This window comes from Thunnus albacares, chromosome 7 (assembly GCF_914725855.1).
Source record: "Thunnus albacares chromosome 7, fThuAlb1.1, whole genome shotgun sequence".
Taxonomy (NCBI): domain Eukaryota; kingdom Metazoa; phylum Chordata; class Actinopteri; order Scombriformes; family Scombridae; genus Thunnus; species Thunnus albacares.
In genome coordinates, this window is record NC_058112.1 from 21894789 (window position 1) to 21918024 (window position 23236).

Here is a 23236-nt window from a genome sequence, read left to right on the forward strand (position 1 = left end):
TCCATTTGTAATCTTGAGGTGCAATCACTGTCCACATCTTCAGTGCACTCTAATGAGATAGTCATCTTTATTATAACTCAGTCTCGTCTCTTCTCTTCTCTTCTCTTCTCCTCTCCTCTCCTCTCCTCTCCTCTCCTCTCTTCTCCTCTCCTCTCCTCTCCTCTTTTCTCCTCTCTTCTGTCCTCCTCTCATCTCCTCTCTCAGGTCTGAGTGCAGTAACTGTGAGGTGGGAGAGCAGTGTGGTGTACTGATACATGGCAGAGCGGTCACTTTCTGTGAGCCCTTTGGAGAGCGAGAACTGGTAACTGTCATGTTTGACCGCACTGTAACCGCTGTACACTTTACAGCCCATTGACCATACATTACACCCAAACCAACCACTCAGTAACCACAACTGTAACTACAGTAAATTACAGCATAATAAGAAAGAGTTAAGCTACACAAACTTTTCCACTTTTAGCCATTCTAGCAAAGGAGGTGATGTCTGAGGTGATTTGCCTGGCCCGGTGTAGTTGCCGCCATGGCGAAAACTGAATAAAAGTATCACATTTTGAAATGTTCTATTATTTGTTCCATTTATAGTGAAATCTTGTCAGCCAAAGTAAGTTCAGACAAATCACTGGTGAAAAATCACACATGCATTTTGTGTTTTTGCACGGCGATGACATGGCATGACTAAATACGTCCAAATATTACCGAATCAGTGGTAATACTATAAACAAACCAAAAGCAAACATGAAGCCAATATTAAGTAACATTTTATTATTTCACCCATGTTTGTGGTAAAAACAACAAGCACACTGACTATTCTCCGCTTCAGAAGTTGAGAAATAGAATAATTGGTAGCACTTCTTGTACAAGCAATTTTATGTGACTCATGATTTGTTTGCGCCAGTGTCAACAGGTTACGAAATATCTTTTCAACGTCTACATAAAAGCTTTCTTTCAGTCATCTGCCTGCCAACTTCGACTAAAAATATTGCTGTTTTGGCTTCAGCAATTTTAACCAAAACTAACTACTAGGGGTGCTGCAGTGTAGTTTATGAACAGCATGCAAAATGTTATATTTAGAAATTAAAATAAAACAAGAAGGAACACACAGGACTGAGACCATGATCATTTTTAAGTAAAGTACACTAATATAGGGACACTGCCTGACTGTTATGGATAAATACAGATACGTTCACAGTCATACACACAGCATGCAGGCATTCACAGGCTCATAATTGCTTATCAAACCTTTACATGCCCTGTTTCTATCTTACTAAAGTTGATTTGAAACCGCTTACTCTGCTGTAAGAGATGAAAGCCAGTCAGCAGCAGAAACGTGTTTAGTGCCTCGTGATTCTATTTACTTCTCTGATAAGCATTTGCTTTGTCTGTCACTGTTCCAAATGTTTGATGCGGCTGCCTGGCAGCTGTTCTTTCAAGTGCAACAAGCATGCACATCCAGAAACACAGAAACATTTACACACGAATAGTCACAAATACGACAACACCGACAATGAGAGCACACATATTTATGCACACACAGGTATCTCAGCTTCTCTCACTCTCTGTCAAACACACACACACACACATTAAAAACATAACTCATAACCCATTTATATACTTACTGTATATATTACTCTACTGATAATAAACAAGTAGAAATGCCCCACCAACTTGCCTTTTAGAGAGTAACTTAACAAAGGTTATACTTTGACATCACTGTTAGATGTGGTTACAGCTGCAACAGACTTGAAACCTTTAACCAGAAGACAGCAGTAAAACAATCCTTCTTTGATACTCTTTTGGAACATTTTGGAGCTGCTTTCTTCTCATTTATCAGGAGATATAATTTGAAACTTCAACAAAATTTGATTATTTACTCGTGATGTCCTAAACTGCCCTGTCTCTGTCTACCCCAGACCACCATATCTCTCAACACCAGCACAGCTTCTGTCCTCCAGTTTGCCCTGGGTGAGTATTGAATCTCCACACGCATTGAGAACAATAACTACATTACGACACATTTTGTACAACAAGCTTATGCGTGAGAGCTTTTTAACCTTGTTTAAATATTGCAGAACCTGCGTGCAACAGTCTTAGCCAGCCAGGACAATAGTACATCTTGTCTATCTTCAGGAAACAGGCATCTTTTGGCCTATTAGATGTCAGTAAGCCAACTGGTATACAGTATATCTCTGTGTGTCTTTTTTCTCTCTCTCACTCTCTCTGCTCTGCCTCTCCTATCACAGTAATGAATCTTTTACAGTATTCTGGAAAGACACCCAGAAGGCCATGGCAGAGTTTTTAGAGGTGTTGTATTTTTCATGTCCATTACATGCATCCGCCACTTCTCATGGGAGCACGACTGGGAGGAAACATACTGTAGCGATAAACCCCCAACCCCCCCGCCGCTCGCAGTATTTCTCTTTCTCTCTCTTTTCCCCTTTCTTGTTTTGTTTGGTTCGTTAATTTGAGTTTGTGTTAAAGTAGTGTTGTGTATGGAACAGTTTAGTAGAGCAGCGGATTGAAGTGGCGGCAGGTTAATGCACGTATTCAGTGGGGATGGAGCAACATGGCAGGACATTGTCAAGACTGACAAGACATGGACACGGCACACCCTCAGGTGGTGAGGGATCAGGGGAGGGGAGAGGAAAGGTGGGACGTACAGTGGGGGTTAGCCTGCTTCCTCCATTAGCAACCTTTGATCCCATCAGTTCCCATAGCACCCAGACAAACTCACATTTTAAAGGCACACTAAGTTGGATTGCACACAAATACACAATAAAATGGGCATGCGCATACACACGTATGCACTATTGCTAGCTGTAGCTGGTCTCAGAGTTTTGGTCATACATCAGCACTTCTTCTCTTGTCACCCCTACTCAACCCCTCCCTGCGGCTTCCTGACTTTTCTCGGCCTTGTTAAGCTGCTGATCACTTAGTTCCACCATGACACCATTTAGACATAATTTTCCACTTGGCTAAATGGGGGAATTTGGAACAATCAGTCAGAAGAAACCACCATGCTTTGCCTGGCCGCCCTTCAGGGAAAGCAGAGCGGAGCAGATCATTGCCCATCTGATGGAATTCAATTGATGAAAAAGGAAACTACATTACACTTTCTTTAGCTGTTCCCTCAACAGGATTGTGTATAACTGTCATATATGTTTGTCCTCTGTGCGTGTTTATATTCCCCAGGCTCAGGCTCCTGTCGGTTCAGTTACTCAGACCCCAGCATCACTGTGTCATACAGCCTAAGTGGTAATGCCAACACCTCCGATGACTGGATCACACTGGAGAAGATCAGGTTTCTCTCCATCTCCTCTTCTTCCTTCTTCCTCATCCATCCCACAGCCCTTCCATCTGTTATGAACACCCGCCCTCTCTTTTTCCCTCGTTCACACCTCCCCCTCTCAATTTGTCATTCCTCTCCTGTTTGTGTTTCTGTGATCCCCCTCTTTCTCATCCCTCTATCCCTGTCTCTCTCTGTTTTGTCAGCTCTCAAACCGAGGAATAATTTAATGACGTTGTCTTGTAATGAACATTTATAGTAACTGCATGTTATGCTTATGTATAAACACAGAAATCAACTCGATCAACTATTATATCACTTGGACTCATTCTTAAACCTGCTATCATAAGGGCATGCAGCATAAGAGCAATTACATGTTATAGTCACTACGCACATTAACCAAAATCCTCATTTTGTATGTGCTCCTCTAGAGCCCCTACCAACAGCAGCACCATGGTCCACCTGCTCCCCATGCCACTGCCCTCCAGGGCTGACAGCGTTCGCCTCCGCTGGTCTCAGGAGGCTCCCCAAGGCCCTGAGGGCTATGAGTCCTGCTGGGGGCTGGACAATATCCTGCTGGTCAATGCTGCCCACAGAGCTCCCCTCATGGAGGATAACTTGGACCCTCCAGACACTGCCAACTGGCTCTTCTTCCCTGGAGCTACTGTCAAGGTACACTAATAAACCAACAGACATTTAAATGAACTCCATACTACACATGGGTTCCATTAACAAAAGGCCAAAGCCTTATGGTTGTAAAAATGTTGTGCTTTCAACTATAGAGCTGGAGGAGAACATTTCCTTGTGACAAAAATTTCAGTTCTCAAGATATTTTCTTTAATCACTGCTTTGGAAAAGTGTTACTGGTTGTACGTATTAACACCTGTTTACTTATTGGTCAGCATGCCTGTCAGTCTGAGGGCAATGCCCTGTATTTCCATGGTGGCGAGGGAGTTGGCCACAGCTTTGCCTCTACTAGAGACATCGACCTGCACCGAGAGGAGGGAAGAAGCTACTGGGAGGAGGACTTTGAGAGCCCACCCTCGAAGTAAGTCAATATTATGGTCTCATTTAGTCTCCCACCCCCCTTTACTTAATTATTTTATCTGCATTTATCTCAAGTAACAAAGTGCTTCACAAGTGCACATAAAAACACAATACCATAAAATACAATGAAACAACTGCAGGGAAAGGAGTACTACAGTATTAAAATGTCAATCTATATAGATTTCCAGCTTTTTAAAAAGCTTTTTAAAATGTGGCACTGACTCTGATACTGAGGGGTATTTTGTTCCACAGTGATAAAACTAAAATAGTAAAAGCTTAATTCCTCTTTTCTTGAGCGCACACAGGGAAAACAGAATTTGGTTGCCAGACCTGAGGCAATGGTCTTTTGTGTGCTAAGGATCCAAAATATATTACAGAGCAAAATCATAGGGGATTTAAAAGTAATCAGAAGGATCTTGGCACCCGGTAGCTGAATGGTTAAGGTACATACCATATAATTACAGCGTCCCTGGTGAGATTTCAGACAGGGGCCTTTGTTGCATGTCATACCCCTCTCTCTCACCCCTCGTTTTCTCAAATAAAGGAGAAAATGATTTAAAAAATAAGAATCTTACACCGTAATAACTTGAGACAACGTTATCGCTGATGATTGCAGGATCAGTGAGGGTGGCAAAGTTGGTCTCAGCAAATTGCTACATATTAGCTGGGAAAGAAAGAGTTAACAAAAGAGATTTTGATACAATATCAGTGCTCTGGTGTTGCTCTATGTGTGTATTCATGCACTTGCTTTGACACCTGTCACTTGTCATATGTCAAGCGATGCGACATGCAGCGTGTTGCACAAGTTCAAGTCAAGCTTGGGGGCTGACGCAGGTGAATGCCATGCCTCTGACTGCTACAAAGACAGCAGTCCATCTGTTCAGAGTGAAACACATACACACACAAACACACCCAAACACACCCACACTGGACAGCAGAAAGGAGGGAAACACTGTCAGAAGCACTGCAAGAGGTAGAGAGATAAAAGGAAAGCGATGATAGATTGTGTTACTGTCAGGGAGTAATTGACAGGCCTCATGCACCAGGTCTGTCAGTATGGCTTTCCATTAATGACAAGGACCTGAAACAGAAGTGTGTTTCTACAGCCGCCCCGCTCCCTCACACCTTCCTGCGGTGCACCAACATGCTGCACCGCATGCTAGATCGCACCCATCAGGCATCATGGGCTGACACATGTGTTGAGGTAGGCAGGGAGAATTTTTGTGGTAATGGTACACTTCACTAGGTGTCATATAACCCAACACTGGCTGTGACAGAAACACCAACCTACACACCTCATGACAGAATATAGAGAGGAGAAGGGGGAAAGTGAAAGGGAGACAACGGGAAACAGCGAGGGGTAGAGAAACACAGGAGAGGGGCTGACACACTGAGTTAACTTCTGTCAGTGCTAATGAGGATCCTCTCTCCACTGCGCAGAAATATATGTCTGCATATGTGTGTCTTTTCCATGTGTATGTCCTCTTCCAGGTGATTTATGCTGTATTCCTGGCATTGTGTGTTTGTAAATTATGGCAACTGTTTCCTGACTTCAGTAATACTCCAGGAGATGCTGTGTAAAAGAAGAAATCTATAAACATGAGTGTTATTTATGTGGCTGTATCCTGTTACATCGAAGTGCTGATTTGGGCTTAAGATTTAGCTAATGTGACTTGCTGCTTCAAACTCACAAATAGAGTTAACTCTTATATTTTCTCTACTATTTGATTGATGAAGCAAATATTACTTTAAACTAAACTTTCTCTCAATAATTAATTGTTCTTGTAAACTGTTTTCAGGCTATAAACCATCTAATTATAAATAATATGAGCTAACTAAATTTTAAAATGCATCATCTGGAATTAATCCTTGAATGTGATGTTTTTAAAGTTATGAATGTTGTTGAAATACTGCCTCATAAATTTCAGGTATTTCCTTTTTTCCAATATGAAAATAAAGCATTTTTATTTAAATACATTTTTGTGTTTATGGTGTTTGTGGTTACTAAACCAGCCCACCTTGTCTGTGACTTTTCTATCCAGCTGGGACATAGAAGGAGCTGTCTATGGGACGCAGTGTGGAGAGATTGAGTCGGGCTCAGCGCTAGTGTTTGAGAAGGAGGGCCGGAGGAGAGTGTGCACACCCTACATCGACACCACATCTTATGGAAACCTCCGCTTCTACTTTACCATGGGTATGGAAATCCTCCATCCATCATACTTTGTCTTTTATTCAGGTTAAGCAAAAACTAAGCAACAGTAGCTTTACATAATACATTGCTGTGTACAGTATATGAACTTGTAACTTGCAATTTTTTGATTTTGATAATATTTTTGTCTATTAAATAGTAATGAGAAATGTGCTTTTGTGCAGGTGGTGGTGACTGTGATCCAGGAGAGTCCCATGAGAATGATGTAGTTCTGTTTGGAAGGTCTGAAGGCAGGAGGGAGCGTGTCGTACTGGACACTCTTCCGTACTCTTCTTACAGGGTGAGATACAGCAGCATGTCCACATACACAAAATAAGATGTATTCTTTCTCAAAATCCTATTATTAATTAAACTATATTTAGTTCATACTTCATTATGGAAGTTTTTATTGGACTTTAATAGTTGTAACCCACAGAAGACAATCCACAAATGTTTCACTATCCACAAACATGTATTTTTCGTATTTGTGTTGTGTTAAGTCGTATCCATAAAAATACAGAGCAATTTGCGAACATGCATAACTTTGTAAACACGTTTTAATTCCACATAAAATTATATAGGTTTTACAAATGTAAATAGTTTCACCACAAAAATACATTCAAAGTCATATTTATGCATTACGCATTTCCTGTCAGTTTGTGGGCCATGTGACATTTGTGACTTCCCTCCTATTTGTTTGTGGACTTGTCCCATTTGTACTGCATATCACTATTTTTCCAATAATACCATCACAGGGTTTTTTAGGCCGTTGTCTAACTATCCTGTCAGGGAAACTTTCAAAGGGACAGAGATGGCAGCACGTTTAGGTTACTGATTTTTTTGAGTGTTTGACTCTGAAGTCCTGTGTCTTTTTTACTACATACACCACCACCAGAGGTTCGTTTGAAGATTCTCTATCATTGAGTTTCTAATGTACACGTACTTAACTACTGGACCACTACAATCTTTTTTCTTTTTGACCTAGGCTTGATTGTTGTATAGCTTTATTCCTTCTGCTCTGATCTATTCACTCCTCCTCCTCCATCTCTCCTCTATCAGACTCCTGCGGTGGTATCAGTAGCACTGCCCACTGAGCTACAAACACCAGTCACCCAGTTCTGCCTGGAGCAGCAGTCACATGGGGGTGCCAACCGTCATGTATGGGCTGTAGACTTCATGCAGCTGCTTCCTGTACTACCTGGCACCCACACACATGTTGCTCAGTTCTCCATCAACCTAGGCTGTGGATCCTACCAGCCTGCCAACAGGTGCGACACATTTTAAAACTAGGTTAGACAGTGCTTTTATGTGAAGATATGGTCACTTTTTTTTAGTCGAATTCATAAAATAGGGCTGGAACAAAGGGGACCCCCCCCCACACCCCAAGTGAGACACCCTAGATTCACTCAATTGTTTTGCTGTCAAGAATGGTAACTGGTGTACACAGGAATTGGCCAATCCAAGCTCAAGGGCACAATCACTGGTGCTGGAATAGGGGGGACAGCAAGACTTTTTGTCCCCCCACTTTCAGGTGTTCTGGTAAAATGGTAACGTCTAAGCCAGGTATTATGGTCATAGCAATAATGTCTAAGCCTACTCTAACATGTTGGACCTTTAAATCCAATCATAATCAGGCAGCAGGACTGATATGTTGAGAAGCCTTTCACTGTGTTTACCTTCATTAAATCGGCTGAAAACGATACCAGTCTTCTGCAGAATAACCACGCACACTTCTACACACATCAGACTGGTCGATATTCTGCCCGTTAAGATGTCAGGTCAGCAGGGCTCATCATAGCCTCTTTTCCAACTTTCTTTTAAGCTAAAGTAGCGTCTCATGTCTTAGTCTTGAGACACATTGCAGTGCAAGCTTGTGTAACATTAATTACTAAACTCTGTGACCATTTATAAGTTGAGAGTTATGGCTGAAAGAGCGTCTGTCCGATCATGACTATTATGTCATCCAAAGCTGGATGACCCTCACTTCAAAACTCATCCCGGCACTGCTGGGCACAATGCTATAATGCTACTAAACAGAAACATCTAGAGGAAGCTGGACTCAGTTGGCTTCTAAGAATAAGAAATTTGAATTCAAGGAGTGTTTAAAGATCATTACAACATTATTTCTGCATGAATTTGCAAAGATCAGTTTTAATAACTCGAGTAGAGGGGGTAAAGGGACAGTAGAGTCTCAGAGGACATTACTCTTTTTTTACTTAATAAGTTCACAGCAGTTCAGTGACTTTACACTACTTGTGGTTGAAAATCAAATTATGCTGCTAAGATGTTGAGATAAGATGTTCTCTGTTCTTTTTTCATTAGCGTCAGTCTGGAGTTTTCCACCAACCAGGGCCGTTCCTGGTCTCTGCTCCACACTGAATGTCTGCCAGAGCTCTGTGCAGGACCCCACCTACCTCACAGCACCATCTACTCCTCTGACAACTACAGCGGGTAGGAATGACTCTGCACCTCTATATACTGTATGTGTGACTGTATATATCAATCACTATTAATGTACTTGAAGTTTGTATTAACAGATTGTCTTGTGTCTATCCAGATGGACGAGAATCTCTATCCCTCTGCCCAATGCTGCCCTGACAGAGACCACACGGTTCCGCTGGGAACAGTCCGGCACTGGAACGAGTAACATGTGGGCCATAGACAATGGTTAGAACTATAATATACAGGTCACATGGTACACTCTCATGAAAAGCCATTGTTTCCCTTGTCTTATTGAAACCACCAAAAGTAGCTCTAAAGTCTCATCTTTTCAGGTCCCAACCTACAATATTTTAGTTGTATTTTCTAAGAAGAAAATATAAGATAAACATTTTTATTAATGCTAATTTCCATGCATGTGTCTTTCTTCAGTGTATATTGGTCCAGCCTGTCTTCGTTTCTGCTCTGGGAGAGGACATTGTTCTCGCACAGGCTGCAAGTAAGGACTTGCTTTTATTAAACCAAATAAATCCGATGTCTCTACTTCAAAATGAGTCTGCTCATTATCCACCTAATGCCTTGCAGCACCAATCACCATTCAAAATTAATCAAATTGTATTATGGCTATGATTTATTAATGGATTTTCATTATCTCTGTCTTCTTTTTCTCATTTATATCCTTTACTCTTTGTAATGTTTCTCCTCTCCTCTCCTCTCCTCTCCTCTCCTCTCCTCTCCTCTCTTCTCCTCTCCTCTCCTCTCCTCTCCTCTCCTCTCCTCTTCTCTTCTCTTCTCTCCTCTCCATCTCACAGATGTGACCCAGGCTTCAGTGGTCCAGCCTGCGAGCTCGCCTCCCAGACCTTCCCAGCTTTCCTGTCAGAGGGTTTCTCTAGTCCACGCCTCTCCTCCTACCACAGCTTCTCCTCACTTCGTGGGGCTGAGGTCAGCTTTGGCTGTGGGGTGCTGGCCAGCGGCAAGGCCCTGGTCTTCAACAGGGACAGCAGGAGACACTTGGTAACAGCTCCACTGGACAGCTCCCAGGCCAGGTAATGGTAGAACTGATAAAGAACAGAATCAGATACTTTAGTTCCAAAGGAAATTTCAGGAGAGTGAATGGATGTCAACACAAGGGCTTGAAGTCCTCTACTTGCAGTCTAGCTCATCATTACCTACAAGTAAAATAAAAACTTGTTTGATATACATGACACACATACAGACATAAGAGAGAGAGCATAGACATAAGGGATTGCATGTTTATGTTCTTATCGAAATATATATAGTACTAGTCAAAAGTTTACAATACCAGTCAAAAGTTTGGACACACTCTCCCATTCACTTAAATGAGAAAGTTTGTCCAAACTTTTGACTGGTACTGGACATGCACCTGTTCAGCTCAAAAACAATTCTGCTGATTGTGCTATCTGTAGATTTCTCAGCTAGACTTCGGCTTGTCTTCTTCAGGTGTCTTTACTTCTGATTGATACTGCAAATGTTCCAGCCAGTCAGCTATCCACTCTCCTCCTTTGTCAATCCCTCTTTCCCTCATACTCTGTGTTCCAATGCTCGGAGATGGATTGTGATCATGGGGCGGACTGCAGATGAGAGGAGAGATGAAAAGAGAGGATAAAAATGTGAGAGAGAAAGATAGAGAGGCAACGATGAAGTTAGATATGGCATCTGTGTTAGATTGATTATGCCTGTTGCGGCTCTCAGTGTGCCACCTGATGGCCATATTTAATGCCAGTTTCCTGGCTGATTGAGTGAACAGCTGCCTGAAAGGGGAAACTGCACTGCTAATGAAAGCACAGCTCAGCCAAGGACAGAGAGAGCTGGGGGGGTGGGGGGGGTGACTGGCAGCCTGAGACAGATGATGGAAATTATAATAAATATTACATTAGTATAGATAATAATTTGTGTGTCCAAACATAGATGAACCCATAACAAGACGGAAAGTCATGCTACATGACTGTTTACAATAAACATGAATACATGAATATGAACTCTGGCTCTCATTCACTCTCTCTCTCTTACTCTTTTTTGCATCCACCTCCTCTCATCTAATTTTGTCCTCATTCATTTAATCATCTCATCCATCATTCTGCCACCTCCCTCCTACCTCTCTGCTCTGCATGACTGTCTGTTTATCTACCCTCTTATGCCTTTCTCTCTCACCTTTTCCTTTCCGAACACACTTGATCACCTTACTTTTCCATCTTCTCATTTGTCAACCTGCCCTTTTCTCTATTTCTATGTGTGTGTTCCTTTTTTATACTCTGTCTGTTCCATCTGCTGCTCCCCTTCTCACTCCAATTGACCGTACTCTTTCTTGCTTTCAATTTCTTTCATATTATGACTTTCATTCCCTCCAGATACCTACAGTTTACTCTTCGACTGGGTAGCCGTAGCACCCTGAGCTCATGTCCTGCCCCAGACCAGCCAGGAGAGGGCGTCCTGCTGCATTACTCCTCAGACAATGGCATCACCTGGACCTTGCTGCAACACTATGCTTACCAAGGCTTCCATGAGCCGAGGTACCTCCTGTGTTTAGCACGTGTGTGTGTGTGCATGCTTGTGATTCCATGATTCCACAGAGACACTAAGACTGCATTAACACACACATTTGCACCCCTAATGGTGTGCTAGAGGTATAAGCTACTGGGACCCATTGAGTCAATTAGTGCCATCTATGTGTGTAATGAAGACAAAGTGGACTAGAGTCCAACTGCGCAGGCCTGGTCTCAGAGCTCTTCATCAGCACTAGGAAGGTCACCAGGAGGCAGTGAGTCAGGGACATGGTCTACACAACTATCTAGTGCAAAGGAGCAAGTACAGGTTGTAGCTGCATCAACATGTCTGTTTGTACAAAAACAAAATAATGCACAAATCAATGTTAATAAAGAGATAAATGGTCTTTTTTTGGCTAACATGGTTGGCAATATGAAACAAAAATGTGATGTGATATTGTATTTATACATCTTAGTAGTACTGACCATCTGCACTGTGTCAGAATCTATTTTAAAATCATCCAAGTGTACATTATATACAGACAGCAGACAGTGATCATATGAGGTTTAGATCCAAGTCAGAGCCTGAGTCACAGTTTAGTTAGCCTGTGTGATTAATTCCAGATGAACTGCTTGGCATTATGGAGACTATTCCTACCTCTTTCTCACTATTCTGACATTTGTGCGGTTGAGACCACGACACATGCTCTACTTACATCAAGCAAACTTTCCATCATGCCTCAATAAAGTTCATTTGAACCGTTTTTTCCTCTAAATAGGATTGTGTCAGTGGAACTACCGCCCGGTGCTCGTAAGTTTGGCGTGCAGTTCCGCTGGTGGCAACCATACCATTCAGGCCGCAGTCATGATGTGTGGGCCCTGGATGAAATCAGCATGACCTCTGTGCTGTTCAACACCATAAGTCTAGACTTCAGCAATGTGCTGGACGTCACCCAGAGCCTGGGTTTTTATCTTGGCCATGTCCAGCCATACTGCCAGCATGACTGGACCCTCAGGTAGGAGACCTAGTGCTCTAATACAGTTAATATACTGCTCAATATAGAGTGGTGGTAATTGAATGATTATATTAGAACTTAGTTTGTAGTTAAACCCCAGAGGGAAAACTTTAACTAATTTGGTCGCTCATACACAGTGACAAATGTGAGACAAGAGACACAAGTCAGGTTGGTTACAGCAGACAACATATGAAAGACATACAGTAGTAACAGTAACACAAAAACACATATCCTAAGAGGACATTAGTGTTGCACAACAACCTCCTAGCCACTAAATTAAAAAACCCAATGTATTCAATACAACTGATGAATTAAACAAAAGGTTAACCATAAGTGATGTGCCAGAAAACGGGTCCAATAAAATGATTCCCAATAAGGCAATACATAAGAAATGAAGCCTTACAAACATCTGTAAAACAATACATATGCAATAAATCCTTACACATTATGTCAAAAACACAACCTGTATCTCAGAAACAAGGCAAGTATCACAGCTCTTGGCACAAAAAACTTCCCAAATTGTTCTTTTGAGCATCTCTCCATCCTTAACTGGTCATTGAGTATACTTGTGAGACTACTAAAAACAAGAGATGACCTTCAAACTGAAGCATAATTTGAACTCTCCTGGTTCTTCTCTCAAAAACCTCATATAATGAATCAGGAGTCATACCAATCACAGACCTTTTTAATAAAAGCAGTAATCTTGTTTCAATAAGTGTCATTAATGCTGTTAACCCAACATGCTTTTGTTTTTAAATTTCTGAAATGGTGTCCACTGTGGCAGGCAGCAATGCATGCTGGAACCTGGCGAGCTGAATAAGCTGAAAACAACACACAGACTCCGATTTTCACTGGGATTCTATCTTTATTCAACAAATAAAAACTTAATTTATAATTTAAAATAATAATTTGACAGATGCTATAATCCCATAAAAAGTCTACGCATAATGGCTTTAACATCATGTGCTGCAGCATCTGACATATGACATCCTCTCTTCCTTCATGTTGTACTCCAGTTTTGCTGGTGAGCCCAGCCCTGGCTCCAGTATCCGTTATGTGGAAACCCAGTCAATGCAGATCGGAGCCTCCTACAGTCTGCAGTTCTCACTGGTCATGGGCTGTGGCCGTGAACCCTCCCCTCACATTGACACCCAGGTCCGCCTGGAGTTCTCCACCAATCACGGCCTCACCTGGCACCTGGTCAAAGAGGTAAGGAGCATGAAACATATTCACCTTTGCTTCCTCATGTTAAGTGATTGTTTGCAGCTTGCCCTTTTTCACAGCCTTGCACACACCTTTGTTTATGACTTAGGAAAAACTTGTAGAAGTCATCCTGGAGAGAAACAAGGAAATATATCATTTATTCATGATCATGAATATTAATTTACCCATTACAGCCTCAGTAATAATGTGTAAATAATGAGAGTCTTTAAATGTGGCACTTTGTTCCAGATGAGAAATTATCACAATTACTTTTTATCATCCTACTTTTAGCAAATACATCGCAATACTTGAATCAGCAAGCAGATTATCTTCCCATGATTCAACAAAGATTCTCTGTAATCACAACTGGCTCATAAATATTCATAAAGCACCAAAGTATCTGCCAAGGTTTTTATTGCCTTTGGAATTGAATAGGGCGTAATGAGTCTTCCATCAGTGAATTTTCTCTAATTCTCTCATGTGTATGAAAATGCAGTCATCTGGCAAGTGCAGGCTGTAACTCATGGAATGTCCTGTACTGTTAATCCTTGCTTGCCTTCCAGTGTTCAAGGTCAAAGATACTGTAATCCTGCATTAGCCTTTTATGTGCATATACTGTTGGGCTGATGAATCCTCGGGGTGTGTCTGCGGTACAGCACGCTGGTTTTGAGGAATTTGTTACAACACAAAGTCGACAATGATTAATAAAATGATTTGTTATATGAATTCTGAGTAATGAACATTAAGCAATGCTTTTCACCCCCAAAATACATACACAGTGTATCAAATATTATAAACCTGTCTTTCCCTTCATCTAGGCCTGTCTGCCTGGCATGCCAAGCTGCTCCGAGTTTACAGCTCCCAGTGTCTACCACCCGTCTGAGTTCAAAAACTGGAGGCGCATCACTCTGTCTCTACCTCAGAAGACATGGTAATACACATCTGTACAGCTGAAACAGAAGAAAAGATTCACAAAGTGCCCTTTGGGATAATATGTTCTCTGATCTTAGAGTTATGCTGTTTTTTGCAGTTAACAACCACATTGTGCAGGAGATAGTGTGAAATGTAACATAAAGCTGAAAAGGATAACAGTAGAGAGCATCCACACACAGCTACACACAAGTGCACAAACTATTACACATCCATCTCTGCCTAAAAAAGTGGACTGAGAAAGAAACATATTGCACAACATTGTTTCAGCAATAAAGCACAACAGGGTTTAATGCAAGCTAAAAACAAAAATTCTTCCTGCAGCCCTATGATGCAAAATGCTCAAATTCACTCTTTGTCTCTATCTTTGTCACGCATGCACACACACAAACACACACACACACACACACATCCTCTCAAACATTTACATCAGTTTCGAGGATGTTGTTTGGTATGTTTTGGTGCAGATGCCAAAACACGAGATGACATTTCTTTCAATTTATTTCTAAAAATGTCAAGACGAAGAAATGCCTCATGGGCCATTTACGTCTTGTAAGTAATCTAAAAGAAAACAAATGGCATTTGTCTGTATTGCTTTAACATAATTGCAAAACTATCCAAATGAAAAGAAAACTACAGCAGGAATCCAGCACTATGTTCTCCACAGCAAGTATGGAGATGTAGCCACAGCCATAAACAAGTTATGGATAGCTGTGTTTATGCCTCAGTCTGACACACTCGGGAGATGTCATCACAAATGAGGTGCACACACTGACTATCTGGTTCACTACTCATTGTCAGGTGCCTAGTGTTGCTATAATTATCTGGAATAAGATAGTTTTCCCAAACAGTGAATCTAAATAAAATGAGAGGTTTGCGATACCAGTGATCTGAGCTACTGTGTGAACTCAGCTTATGGTTTGGCAGACAACAACTGACACACTGCCAAAGCTTTCCAAGAAGAACTTTTAAATTTGTGTTCTACTTTTGCCAAAATGTAGATTGTGATTACATTATAGTAAGTGAATAAGAGGGTAACTACAGTATTTAGTTTATATGGCATATCAAACCAAGTCACATACTGAACCAATCATGCTGTACTGAATATTTCTTGAGGATTACATATACCATTACAGCCGTAACGAACACATATATCAACTCAAATAATCACATAAACCTTCCACACTGAGCACTTTGACCTCCACCTCCATTTCATTTTGCTCCCCAGCTCCTAAATAAAGGTGGTCTAATCTCCTGCGGTGTGTGATGAGAGGTCATAAGGTCATGGCAGTAAATGATAATAAAACAGTCGTGGCCAGCTCTTTACAATGTGGTCCAAGTTGATATGGGTCACCGAAGCAGCGAACCAAGAAACCTCGTTTCTATATAACACCCAATATACCTGACTATCTATGCTTCCAATGCCATTTGTCATTGCTGTACATGCAGCAAACAGCAAGCACGGACAGTCACTCACATGCACAAACATGCACACACACACACACCGCACACACATCCACAGCCTTCAAACCTCTGAGATGATGTGATGATGTTATTGCCCTTTCTCTGACATTCATTTCACTGCAGAATACACACACACACACACACACACGCACACACAGAGGAAAACACACATGTGATAAGGTTAATCTATACCTGCCTGAACACTAAATCCACAAATCTCTATCCCCATAAGAGAAGTAGATTATAGAGTATAACATCATGATGTGGTTGAAATGCTGGCAATCACTGGCGGTCAGTTGATTTTTGAGATTATGTTATGTACTTTTAATATTAAATTACTTTTTATCAATTCTAATTGAGCAGTCGGTTCATAGACTAATATAATGCAATTTTCTTCAATCTATGTCTTGAAGTTAGTTTCAGATGACTTCATATGTCAGTGTGAACTGGTGTCTGTGCTGCGTTCAGGTCCAGTGCCACACGGTTCCGTTGGATCCAGAACTACTATGGAGAGCAGGATGAGTGGGCCCTGGATGACATCTACATTGGCCAGCAGTGTCCTAATATGTGCCACGGACATGGATGGTGTGACCATGGACACTGCAGGTCTGCCTTCACACAAAGACACGCACAAATTTAACTTCTGGTTGTTATTCTTTCATTGTATATTCAATATTTCTTTTGATATACTGTATGTTTTCTTCACTATTTATGATAAAGTGTACATAAGCCAGGAGTAAAAAGGAACACATCTAGCCTCTGACTATAAATACATTTTAGTGTGATAACTGTGAGCTGTCCTCTCTCGTAGGTGTGATGATGGCTTCACTGGAACAGACTGCCAGCCCTCCTCCCCTCTCTCCTCCAGTGTACTCTCTGATTTTGAGTCCCAGGATGCACTACTGGCCACATGGCAGGAGGTGATTGGTGGAGAGGTGGTCACCCCTGATATGGGCTGCGGAGTGGTCTCATCCGGTTCATCCCTGTACTTCAGCAAGGTAGAACAACTAACTTCAAAATAACATTAGAGTTACTTTCTGAGGGAGGTTATTTTTTCAGCCCCTTGTGTCTCTATGTTAGTTAGCACAACATCTTGAAACACTTATTTTTTTACGGAAAGTTATGTGATTAGTTTTTGGTGCAGATCCAGTAATTTCTTTATATTTTCATATTTTTTCATACACCACTGCTTACTTAAAAGAATGAAATTTGGCACATGAACCCTATGCTTTTCTCAGTTTGTTTTTTGATGCAAATCCAAATCTAGATAAAAAATGTAAAAATATTTTTCTATTGTTAAAATAACCAAGCTCGAGGATTGTGAAGCCTTTTTGGAGGTATACTGATTACTTTCTATTTTTTACTGCCAAAAATGTCTGACCTTTGATACCTACATTACTTCTCCACTGAGAGGGTTTCGTTTTATCACATCTAAATACTTGAGTCTGATTGGATGGAGTGTGTACATAATTTTTAGACAGCTGCACATCTCTGATGTATTGTAGTAGCCTCATCACTTTTCTTAATTAGTACACAAAGCTGGAAGTTGTTACAAAGAAGCATCTTCTCTTATTTCTTGCAGTAATAAACATTTGACAAATATATCAACACAAACTTTCCATTTAAATAATGTGTTGCCACGAAATACAAACAAACATATAAAATACAAAATATTTTGTTCACAGAAAAAGTAAATTATTAAGTATACGTGGGACAAGTCTGCTTATGAAAGTGAATGCAATTAATGTTGTGTGAGTCTTCCCAATCCTAATATGCACGGATTTATGTGTTGTCAGGCTGGACTGAGGCAGTTAGTGAGCTGGGACCTGGACACTGAATGGGCGGAGTTTGTGCAGTTCTACCTTCGTGTGGGCGGAGACTGGGCGGAGTGTAACCAGGCAGACAGCAGGGAGGAGGGGGTACTGCTGCAGTACAGCAACGACGGAGGCATCACTTGGGGCCTCATCGCTGAGATGTACTTCACTGACTTCACCAAACCTCGGTGAGACAGATCTGCTTTCACAGTTGCTTGTACTCTGTATAGGAAAATCATTAGATATGTGATGATTGTATATGTTGTAAGAACTCTCTTCTTCCCCAGTTTTGTCCACTATGAGCTTCCCTTGGCCTCTAAAACACCCTCCACACGGTTTCGCTGGTGGCAGCCTCTTCACTCCGGGGATGGCTATGACCAGTGGGCAATTGATGATGTCATAATTTTGTCTGAGAGAGAGAAGCACATCATCCCCATGGCCAATCCTACTCTGCCACAGGTCAGGAAACAAACAGTTGGAGGATTTTTTTTGCTAGTGTGTGATTTGTGGTCTGACCTCGTGCTGCAGCTTCAGCGTCATCTTGAGATATTACTTCTTTTTATTGTAATGGAAAGTGTCAGCCAAGCTGAGATAGAAGAGCTATAAAATCTCGAATCTCTCTGGAACTGTATTCATTTGACTTATGAGAAAAAGGTGCTGCTGCAGACACCGGTACCTGGAAACGCAAAACACTACACTAAACATGGCTGTCTTCTGTCTCTACAGAACTTCTATGAGAAGCCAGCATTCGACTACCCCCTAAACCAGATGAGTGTCTGGCTTATGTTGGGTAATGAAGGCATGGAGAGGGAAAGCAACAACAGCTTCTGTGCCCCAACACCCTCTGCTATGGTGTTTGGGCGTTCCGATGGAGACAGGGTGGCCGTCACCAGAGACCTGGCCCTGCGCCATGGCTACACCCTTCAGTTTAAGGTACTCACATGGAAAGTATAGAAACTAGAAAGGCAGATGGATTTTTAAACACACAATTATCACCACACAATTTCTTCATTTTCTGGTGCATCCATTCCACTGTTTCCCCTACCAGTTGAACATAGGTTGTGAGTCAGAGTTCAGCGCGTCTGCCCCAGTCCTGCTGCAGTATTCCCATGATGCTGGTCGTACCTGGGCCTTGGTGAGGGAAGGCTGTTACCCAGGAACTCCAGGGGTTGGGATCTGTGAAGGCAGCAACCGTGAGCTTAGAGAGCCCACTGTGTACAATACTGGAGATTATGAACAGTGGACCAGGGTCACTGTGGTCGTACCACGCAATGTTGCAGCCAGGTAGCTATGGTTACAGGCATGCAATTGGATCTGCCAAGTAGAATTAGTGATTTTATAAATTTCTTTTACATGGAATATTTTTGTTTAACAGTTGAATAGCACAGTTTAAACATCTGCAGTATATTTTTCATTCCCTCTTCCTCACTTTTCCCCTCCTTTCCCCAGTAAAACCAGGTTCCGCTGGTTCCAGGAGAGCAGCCTGTACAGGGATGCCCCACCTTTTGCCTTGGATGGAGTCTACATCTCTGAGCCCTGTCCAAACCACTGTGGGGGACATGGAGATTGCATCTCTGGAGTCTGCTTCTGTGATATGGGATACACAGGTACACTGACAGATATGGAAGGAAAAAAGACAAATAGTAATCAAAGAAAAATGTCATGTTTGTATCTTTATATAATACACATAATGATTCCCTTTTTTTCCCCATAGTGGAGCAGGATAGTTGTGTCCCATCTGTAGCCAGTCCCACAGAGCTGACTGAGGGCTTTGAGGGGAAGCTGAGCCCACTCTGGCAGAGCCTAAGTGGGGGACAAATTGGAGGGGGCTGCGGCATAATCGGTGAGGGAAAGGCCCTTTACTTCAATAGCCCTGGGAGGAGAGAAGCACGCACAGTGCCTTTAGACACCACTAACACAAGGTGAGTAGAATTCACTCTTAAAGTTTCTTAAAGTTTTTTAAGCACTGGAGACCAGGTAAATCTGTGGCTTATTCAGTGTGAAATTTAGTTTTATTACTCTTTACATACAGGTTGGTCCAATTCTACATTCGAATTGGAAGCAAGAGTTTGGGACCCACTTGCACCAGGCCTCGCTCCCGCAATGAAGGTAATTGTCAAACTAAATTGGTTGTATGCCTGTAGTCTATTTACTGTATATTAATGTCTCCCGCTGCAGTCATGTGGCTCTTTGTTAACAGTGCAGTCTATAGTGAGCAGCTCCACATCTGATCTGATCAGTCCTCCACCGGCTTGCCTCTCCACCTGTTCCTTCTCGCTTTGTGTCTTTGATCGGCCTTGTTATCCAGCCAAAGCTGTGTATCTACAGATCTGGTCCTCATTGTCAGTGTTTTTTTTAATAGAGAATCAAAGTCTAGCGTTGTCTGTTCTATTCTGTTCACCAGTCAGCCGATTGTGGAGCCCGCAGCAATGTTGAAGGCTCAGTCTGATCGTTTTTTCACTGTCAGATAAAACTCTACCAATTTTCTAAACAGCTTGTCTGTAATAATCAGGGCTTCTGGACTATTGTTCTTTTCTATTGAGTCCTAGTCTATTGTTTCTTTTCATTTCCTGCCTAATCCACTCAGTTTTGTATCTGTAAAGTATTCTCCGCTGTCTAAAAGTGTTATCTACTCTGCTCTTTTTCTGTTGTTCCAGGTGTAATTGTGCAGTTTTCTACGAATAATGGAGTCCAGTGGCAGTTCCTGAGGGAGCTAGACTTCAGCTCCTTTCTGGAGCCTCAAGTGGTGACCATCGAGCTGCCACCTCCAGCCAAATCCCCATACACAGTTTTTCGGTGGTGGCAGCCACAGCAAGGTTAGTGCATAATTAGGGTGTACGATACTAAACACATTGAAACTCAATAAAATAAAACTCTTTCTTACTTCTTTCTCTCTATCCTTGTAGGGAAACACTCCGCCCAGTGGGCTCTGGATGATGTCCTCATTGGTATGAACGACAGCTCCAGAACAGGTTTCCATGACAAGTTCGACGGCACGACACCTCTGAGACACAACTGGTACCGCATTCAGGGTGGGGAGGTGACTGTGGACTGTTTGTCATTGGACACGGCACTTACCTTCAACTCTGAAGCCATTGATAGTGAGTAACATGAACACATACTGTTCATAAGTACATACACTAAGAGAAGAGGGCTTATGACTAGACGGTTGTCAGTTTTTATCGCTAGACAGGCTCGGAAAATGAAGGAGTAACTCTCTGCACCCTCAACAATCACTGTCAAGTGGCCCCTGAGTAAAGCACTTAACATCCAACAGTGTCAGTGAAGCTGCTGTGTATGTAGTGAGCAGCCCAGTGTGAATGTGTTGAAGTGAATGAATGCAAAGCAGGCGCAAAACTACTGGATTACTCATCTGACTTAGCTTTTCAGAAAAAAAGGTAAAAGATAAAAAATATACACATACATGTACGTGCCTAGGCACATCTAGTATATCACAGACACAGATTCACACACATGTACTCAAACAAACCACATAAATGGCTGTACAGCGACATCACAGTGTTACACACACAAGAGGCTGAAATTAAATCACCCATTTACTGTGGCGCCATGGGTCCTGCATTATTAATGAGAGCAAACCTGATTGAACATCCTGCCTGTTATTTATGCTAGCATCAAGCTGTGAGCGGATTTATTTTGTGCAAATATTACATTATAACCGGGCCCATTCATTAAGAGTGCACAGCAAGAGCAATTTGGCAACACATCTATAAACATAAAGCTCCCATGTGCCAGTGTTAACACATAAAGCACTGATCGTCAGACTTGATGGCTGCTCTTATATGCGCTGAAATGTCCTTAGCACTATCTATTATATTCAGAGCTATATATTTGCATTTGCATTTGGACTTGTTTTGGCTTTGTGTTTTAGGTGTACACTTTTCATTTTGGGTGGCATTGACCCTCAAAATTAAATAATTTAAATACTGAGAATAACATTGATTTTATATTTTGTTATAAAGTAATTTTATTTTTCAGTATGTTAACCATGTATTATTCTGACTAGTTGACACACACTGATTTACTGATGTGTGTTGTTAAAGCACCGCTGAAGAAAACAATGTTAAATGTTCACATTAGGATTATTTTCATTATCGATCAATCTGGATATTGTTTTCTTGATTATTTGTTTTGTTGATAAAATGTCAGAAAATTGTGAAAAATGCCTGTTGTAATTTCTTACAGCCCATGGTGATGTCTTTGTGTTTCTTTTTCTGTCTGATCAACAGTTCAAAATCCAATGATTTTCAGTTTACTCAGTTTCATGTATGACACAGAAAAGCCTAAAACCCTCACATTTGAGAAGCTGCCACCAGCAAATGTTATTATTATTCAGTTATTAAAATAGTTGATTAATTTTCTGTCAATCATTTTATCTTTTAATCGACTAATCGTTGCAGCTCTAGCTTACATTGTAACCTGGTGTGGATACTAGAATCAATAGATGCCAAAATATTTAATGTTGCTTTTACACTGTGTTTGCAGAGAAGCCAAGATATGCGGAGAGCTGGGACTTTGAGGTGTCAGGCTCATCCTTCCTGCAGTTTGAGCTGAGTATGGGCTGCAGTAAGTCCACTTCATTTTCCCACGGTGTGCGGTTGGAGTACTCCACAGACTGTGGTCGTCACTGGTCCCTCATCACCCCAGAGTGTGTTCCCCCAGCTATCGGCTGTGCTGGTTACACTCAGAGTTCCATCTATACCTCAACTCAGTACAAACACTGGAGGAGGATCACTGTGTACCTGCCCAGCGCTGCTAAGTACGTCTTTTTGACTGTTTATGCCCCAAATTAGTAGACAATATTGACTTATTAGCTGCATTCACACCTAAAGTTCTATTTGTCTATAACTTGCTGCTGAATCCTTCAGCTCCCCCAGAACTCGTTTCCGTTGGATCCAAACCCATTTCACCCCAGGGGCCGAAGGCTGGGCTCTGGATAACGTATTACTTGCACCTGGTTGCCCATGGATGTGCTCTGGTCATGGTCTGTGTGACAACGGACGCTGTGTGTAAGTAAAACTAGCTTGTATGCACAGCTGATGGATTTTAATCTTTGGCTATTTTTACACTTTTTTTGTGTATATATGTGTTATATGTTTTCTCTGATTCTAACACAGGTGTGATAAGGGTTATGGAGGGGCGCATTGTGTGCCCTTGGCCCCCCTGCCATCTGTACTGAGAGAGGACTTTAATGAGAACCTGCAGCAGGAAACCTGGCCTGAGGTGTACGGAGCAGAGAGAGGAACTCTGAGTGGAGAGCCTCTTAAATCTGGCACTGCCCTTATTTTTAAAGGGGTACAGGACTTAAACATCTTGCAGAAAACATC

General features: G+C 41.8%; 1 protein-coding gene across 1 annotated transcript in view; it reads left to right on the forward strand.

Moving 5' to 3' along the window:
* reln (reelin) overlaps positions 1 to 23236 on the forward strand; it is a 107264-nt gene that overhangs the window by 66231 nt on the left and 17797 nt on the right. The window contains exons 7-36 of the mRNA XM_044357227.1: positions 205 to 301; positions 1911 to 1962; positions 3190 to 3298; positions 3715 to 3955; positions 4186 to 4331; positions 6373 to 6524; positions 6704 to 6819; positions 7578 to 7786; positions 8841 to 8969; positions 9076 to 9185; positions 9390 to 9456; positions 9770 to 10003; positions 11327 to 11488; positions 12241 to 12477; positions 13494 to 13686; positions 14499 to 14611; positions 16543 to 16680; positions 16886 to 17072; positions 17871 to 18076; positions 18176 to 18347; positions 18615 to 18821; positions 18937 to 19172; positions 19338 to 19495; positions 19603 to 19810; positions 19921 to 19997; positions 20546 to 20704; positions 20795 to 20989; positions 22395 to 22668; positions 22778 to 22918; positions 23027 to 23204. Coding sequence (XP_044213162.1) covers positions 205 to 301; positions 1911 to 1962; positions 3190 to 3298; positions 3715 to 3955; positions 4186 to 4331; positions 6373 to 6524; positions 6704 to 6819; positions 7578 to 7786; positions 8841 to 8969; positions 9076 to 9185; positions 9390 to 9456; positions 9770 to 10003; positions 11327 to 11488; positions 12241 to 12477; positions 13494 to 13686; positions 14499 to 14611; positions 16543 to 16680; positions 16886 to 17072; positions 17871 to 18076; positions 18176 to 18347; positions 18615 to 18821; positions 18937 to 19172; positions 19338 to 19495; positions 19603 to 19810; positions 19921 to 19997; positions 20546 to 20704; positions 20795 to 20989; positions 22395 to 22668; positions 22778 to 22918; positions 23027 to 23204 — 4903 coding nt within the window. The remainder of the gene's footprint in view (positions 1 to 204; positions 302 to 1910; positions 1963 to 3189; positions 3299 to 3714; positions 3956 to 4185; positions 4332 to 6372; positions 6525 to 6703; positions 6820 to 7577; positions 7787 to 8840; positions 8970 to 9075; positions 9186 to 9389; positions 9457 to 9769; positions 10004 to 11326; positions 11489 to 12240; positions 12478 to 13493; positions 13687 to 14498; positions 14612 to 16542; positions 16681 to 16885; positions 17073 to 17870; positions 18077 to 18175; positions 18348 to 18614; positions 18822 to 18936; positions 19173 to 19337; positions 19496 to 19602; positions 19811 to 19920; positions 19998 to 20545; positions 20705 to 20794; positions 20990 to 22394; positions 22669 to 22777; positions 22919 to 23026; positions 23205 to 23236) is intronic.